Source organism: Merops nubicus, unplaced genomic scaffold (assembly GCF_000691845.1).
Source record: "Merops nubicus isolate BGI_N331 unplaced genomic scaffold, ASM69184v1 scaffold30328, whole genome shotgun sequence".
Taxonomy (NCBI): domain Eukaryota; kingdom Metazoa; phylum Chordata; class Aves; order Coraciiformes; family Meropidae; genus Merops; species Merops nubicus.
The window spans coordinates 1-5,639 of NW_008625602.1; the positions used below are offsets into that span (position 1 = coordinate 1).

Sequence of the window (5,639 nt, forward strand, 5' to 3'; positions counted from 1 at the left end):
CAGGGGAAACAGTTGCTGTGAGGTGGTTCCATCTGTAGCTGCTCTGTCTCCTAAGACAAAAATGATGCTTTAGGTATAGGGAACGCCTGTGGGTGGAACGCAGGCGAGAGTTCCTGTGGCCCTCTGAAGCTGCTTGATTTCTGTGCCTGCTCTGCGACGCCTGCTGTAGCCTCAGAGTCACAGGGTGTTGCGCAGGCCAAGGCGAACGGACGCCTGCTGAGCTCTGTGCTGGAGCGGCCGGCTGCAGTCCCTGGTGTGGAATCCCACAGTGTGGAGAGCGCGGGGCCTGGTGCGGAGGGCTCCCCCCTGCCTGGGCTGTGGTGGGCTGCGCTGCCTCCGTCCCCCTGCACAGGGCTGGTGGGGCTGGAGGGAGCTGTGGATCCTCCGGGCAGTGCCACTGCAGCGCTTCTCCCGCTGCCAGCCCCACCGGCACCTTTGCACCAGTGACCGTGGTGGTCAGCAGAGGTTTCCTGCTGGTTTGTAGCTGGTCAGGGAGGCAGTGACAGTACTCCGAGCTCTCTGGAGTGTAGACCCCAGCTCCCATTGCTGCTGTTTCTCTGCTCCAGGTCAAGGTGCTGTTGCTTTGAGCCCCTTGCCTGGCAGAGCTCACTGCCCTGTGGGGGCGGAGCAGGCCCCAAGACTCTTCTAGCTGTTAGAGGTAATCCTGTGGGGAGCGAGGATTAGGTGTCAGGTCAGTTTGGTTCCCCAGCCTGATCTGGAAGGAGCTTTTGGCTACAGACGTTGGCATCCTGTGCAGGAATGGGAATGTTAAAGTGCAGCTGGGCCACGTGGTTCTCCCGTTACAGCAGAATTGGTTTGAGCACAAGCAACCGTCAGGTTCTCTCCTGTCAGATGAAAGCAGGACTCATCCTCCTCTGTACGGCTGGAGGCTGAGGGCCTGGTGCCCTGAGCAGGGGCACACAGCCCGTTTACCACAAGCTCCACACTGAGACACGCCTCAGAGCAGTGCTGCCTGTGCAGTGCAGCGATGTTACGTTGCTGTGGTGCTGTTAGACTGGCATGTGGTGGTGTGGCCCAGAGCAGCTGTTCTGGGGGATGACTTGCTGCGGTGCTGCAGGCAGGCCTCCAGGGAAGGGAGAGGTGTGAGGAAGCAGAGGAGGGAAATGAGCAGCACGTGCAGGATGAAAGGCCAGGACAGAGGTTCAGGGCAGGAGGAGGTGGTGTGTGAAAGGTTGGGTGTCAGTGTGCTGGCCCGTGCTCTGAGGTGACACAATGATGGCCCTGCCCACAGTGTCTCGCCCTGAGCTCGAGCAGGCTGAGACCACCCAGGAGAAGGACTTGGAGGAGGGTAAGTCAGGGTGTGTGCTAGCTGCCAGTGCATGGCCATGAAGTGCCCTTCCCAAGGGATCTGTAGCTCTCGCCTTGTCATTGTTTCTTGCTCTGACATTGAGCAGAACTAACCTGAGCGCTGCCTTGCCCCAGCATTTATCCAAACAGGATGCAGCCTTCCCAGGGTGGAGAAGGGTGCACATGACTGGGAAGGGCTGGCTGCAAGGAAGAGGCCCTGGGCTGCTTCCGACCCTGGCATCCTGCTGCCACCGAGCACAGCCTGGGGACGCCTTGCTGCTGGCGTCTGTCCTGCTCGTTTCTGAGCAGGGAGCTGTGCTGGGCCGAGAAGATCCCGAGCTGTAGCACCTGGTGGGCACTGCCAGCTGGCTTCTGCCTCGGTGCCAGCCTGCTGTGAGGATGGTGTAGGACATCCTACTGCCACAGAGGGTAGAACAAAGTTGACCGAAGTTCAGGTGACTGCAATCACCTCTTTGCCTTGAAGCCCTGGGGACAGCACAGGGGCAGGCCTGGAGCCTGGCAGGCCTGGTGGAGGTTCTGCCCACAGTGGAGTGATGCTGTGGGGCTGTTTTCTCGCCGAGTGCAGCGTTCCTGCCCATGTCCCAGCTGCATTAGCAGTGCTCACCTGGCACTTTGGTGACTGCAGCCGGGCTGCTTGATTTGCATATGCGAAGGGGAAGTGGCAGTTTCTGATTGTGGTCAGAGTCCACTTGAATCCTCGGTATAATCCTGTGGCTTCCTTGTTCCCTGGGAAAACAGCAATTGCTTCATAGTTGGTAGGAGGCAGCCTTTCTTCCCAGCCGCTGCTGCTGCACACGCAGGGGCCAAGAGCAGCACTGCCTTTCTGATCTCCCTGGTTCCCACCAGGATTCACCTGCCTCTGCTCTCGTTTGTGGCCTGTCTGGTGAGAGCAGGTTGTGAACGTCTCGTTTAATTGGCATGAGCTGTGTGCCCTGCGTTGGCCTCCTTGAACCGAGCACACGCTCGGGCTTGTTCTCACCAGCCAAGAAGTGGGCACTGCAGGCTCACGCCCCTCAGAGCTGTGACACTTCCGTCCCTCTTCCTAGAGCTGATGCTGGACTGGAAGCAGAATGCTGATGAGATCATCGTCAAGCTGAACTTGGGCAGTGGAGCACTGAAGGTGGAGGACGTGCACGCTACCTTCACTGACACAGACTGTCTGCTCAAATTCCCAGGTATGGGGAGCGGGGCGGCTGCTGCAGGCATCCCTCCAGCAGGGCTTGGCACAGCGCTGGGTCAGACGTGGGGCTGATCCAGGCAGGCATAAAACCTTTCCTTCAGAGGCAATGCCCTGCTGTCAGCTGGCACAGCCTCAGCCAGCGGGCAGGGCCAGTACGAGAGCAGTGTAAAAGAAGAATGGCGTAGAGCTGGGGAGGGCAGGAGCTGGCCTCTGTTCCAAGTGAACGAGTGCCCACTGGTACATCTCTGTCCCTCCTCTCTGGGATGACTGAACCGGCCCTGGGTGTCCCTTGGAGAAGCGACTGTGCCCCTGAGGGCAGGGAGGCCCCAGGGCCTTCCCTCTGGGAAGGAGGCCAGCCAGATGTACAAAGCAAATCCAGGGCAGCTGGCTGAAACCCTGAAGGCTCCTGGGGCATGGTGGCAGCCTGCCTGCAGCCTCCTTGGCTCTAGATGAGTGCTCCCTTGATCTCTGGGACAGGTGAAGGGGGGCTGTCGGTTAGGTGACAGCTGCCTGGAGCACCGCCTGAGGTGCTGATCCCTCTCTGCTTGCAGACGGGCGCCAGTGGAGCTGTCAGTTCTACGAGGAGATTGAGGGCTCCTGCAGCAAGATCCAGGGCAAGAAGGGCAACTTTTTACACCTTGTACTTCAAAAGAAGATCCCACTCCATACGTGGTCTTCGCTTCTGGTGAGGAGGGAGGATCTGCCTTTTGAGGGAGCTTACAGAGCCTGGGGGAGCTGGGGTGCGGGTTTCACTCCCTGCTTTTGAGCTGCCTGGGGGGCAACACGGGGCACATTGTGTATCCACATGCTGTGTGAGGGCAGTGGGACAGCTCCCTCTGTCCCAGGGAGTGGGGTGTCATCGTAGCCCAGTATCTGCCTGCTATGTAGCTTCTAGGATCTGGAGCAGAGCCCTGACATGCTCTGGAAAGGGGAAGCAAGGGTGAGGGGCTGGTGGAGAGTGTGAAAGGTGCTGCTGCCTGGATACCTTCCCACTGTGCCGCACTGCTTTTCACAGAAGAGAAGGAAAGACGGATCCAAAGAGCCAGCTAAAGGGGCCATGTGCTGGGAGAATGGGAAGGAGAAGGCCGCCTCTGCAGAGCTGGCCCCTGACGAGCCGAGGGCTGAAGCTGCAGAGCCGCCCAAGTCCCGCCGGGAGCCTTCCAACCCCAAGCGCGCCCCGGGAAGAGGCGAGGCCCCGGGTGGGAAGAGCCCAGCCAGCCCAGGGACTCAGAGCGGCCCCAGCGCCAAGCGGGCAGTGTACCTCAAAGTGGCTCCCACTGATGAGGAGCCGAACGCCAGAGTCACCGGGAGCGTGGAGCCCAGCAAAGGGCACGGCGGGAAAAAAGCAGCCGCCGCAACGGCAGAGCCAGCCAGGCTGATGTGCCCGCGGCCCTCACAGAGCTTGCCCCGCCACTGGAGAAGGTACCAAGGGGCCACCCCAACGGGGCACCCCAGCTCCCTCTGCCCCATGCAGGGGATGCTGCTTGTACAGGGACCCGTTCCTGCTAGCAAGATGGGCTCTGGGGTCTCGCGGGTGGTGCTGAGGCTGGGGTGGGCCTGGCTGGGGTGCAAGAGTGGGCAATATGAGGACCCTGCAGCTGCTGGGCTGTGGTGCTAACAGGGCTGAGCACGGGATGTGAGGGAGGCGGGTGGTGTGGAGCTCTGCCTGCCGGGAGTCACAGCAGGGGCAGCTCGGGGGTGATGGTGCCTGTTTTTCATCATGTCCCTCTCTTGAAAGGCTGTGGTTGTGGCCAAGGAAACCGTTCCTGTGGAGATGCCGCCTCTTGCAGCTACCACAGAGGTGTTCCCCCACCGCGTCGCTGCCTGTGTGGAGAAGAGGATCCTGCAGCCAGGTGGTCCTGCTGAGGCCTTGTGTGGCCGGGACTGTACACCCATCTTGGGAGAAAGCTCCAAAAGTGTCCTAGCAGCTGCCCCTCCCGTGGGCAGAGATGGTGAGAAGAGGGACTGGTCCAAGGATGACGTGTCTCTGGAAGCAGCAGCTGATGGTGAGTGGCTGCAGCCCAGGAGTCAGCCTGGTTGGGAAGGTCCATCTGCTCAGGACCTCTCCAGGGTCAGCCTGCAGTGCTGCCTTGGTGTGAGGAGAAGGTAACGTCTCTCTCTGGTTTTCCTTGCTCAGAGCCAGAGCCTTTTGTGAGCCTGACCTTTGTCAAGAACGACTCATATGAGAAGGGCAATGACCTGGTGGTGGTGCATGTCTACGTGAAGGAAATCCACAAGGAGACATCTAAGGTGTTGTTCCGGGAGCAAGACTTCACACTCGTGTTCCAGACGAGGTACAGGCATGCCTCGGATGGAGCCAGGATGCTGTGGAGCTCCTGGCTGTGGCCAGGCTATGTATTTGTTTACTTCTTACTCACTTGTAATTTCTCTGCAGTGACCCAAACTTCCTTCGCCTCCATCCTGGCTGCGGGCCCCACACGGTGTTCCGGTGGCAGGTGAAGCTCAGGTATGGCTCCTGTCCTTGGAGGGAGCGGAGGGTGTGGAGCTGGAGCTGGGGCCGGTCCCGGCTGGCGGGTCTGTGTGGGAAGTGCTCATTTCTGCGCCTGGAGGTCTCCCTCACGCCATGCTGCACTCGTGCCCTGAGCCCGGGACACCTTGGCTCTGTGTGGTGGCTTCCATGGGAGAAAATCCCAGCACTGTCTTGCCTGCAGTTCCCCCCTAGTCTGTTCTAGGGCTCTTGGGGACAGAGCCAGACCAGGCTGTGTTTACTTCGGGTGGGATGTCCAGCAGTAGGGGCCATGGGAGCCAAGCAGAATAGATCTGTTGGGAAAGGGGCCTTCTGGGTGGCTCAAGGGTTGCCATTCTGCTTTGCCAGGGCCACCGTGGGATCCGTGCTAGCGGGGTCTCTACTGCCTAGAGGCCATGGCTCTGCCTTGCAGACTCTTCGGCATGTCTGGGGCTGATGGGGGGCTGGGGGCACCCCTGACTTGCTGCCTGCTTGCAGGAACCTTATTGAGCCGGACCAGTGCACATATCACTTCACAGTGTCTCGTATCGACGTCTGCCTGAAGAAACGCCAGAGCCAGCGCTGGGGGGGGCTGGAGGCCCCAGCCACACGAGGTCTGCACCCTCCCACCTCGTCCGGCCCACCCGCCGCACTGCAGCGAGG

At 60.3% G+C, this 5,639-nt stretch overlaps 1 protein-coding gene across 1 annotated transcript in view; it reads left to right on the plus strand.

Moving 5' to 3' along the window:
* Positions 1–1,236: 1,236 nt before the first annotated feature.
* Positions 1,237–5,639, plus strand: part of USP19 (ubiquitin specific peptidase 19) — a gene marked incomplete at its 3' end in the record, with an annotated part of 10,882 nt that continues 6,479 nt past the window's right edge. The window contains 9 exon segments of the mRNA XM_008945739.1: positions 1,237–1,309; positions 2,376–2,504; positions 3,061–3,194; positions 3,525–3,849; positions 3,852–3,931; positions 4,248–4,515; positions 4,647–4,803; positions 4,905–4,976; positions 5,475–5,590. Coding sequence (XP_008943987.1) covers positions 1,237–1,309; positions 2,376–2,504; positions 3,061–3,194; positions 3,525–3,849; positions 3,852–3,931; positions 4,248–4,515; positions 4,647–4,803; positions 4,905–4,976; positions 5,475–5,590 — 1,354 coding nt within the window.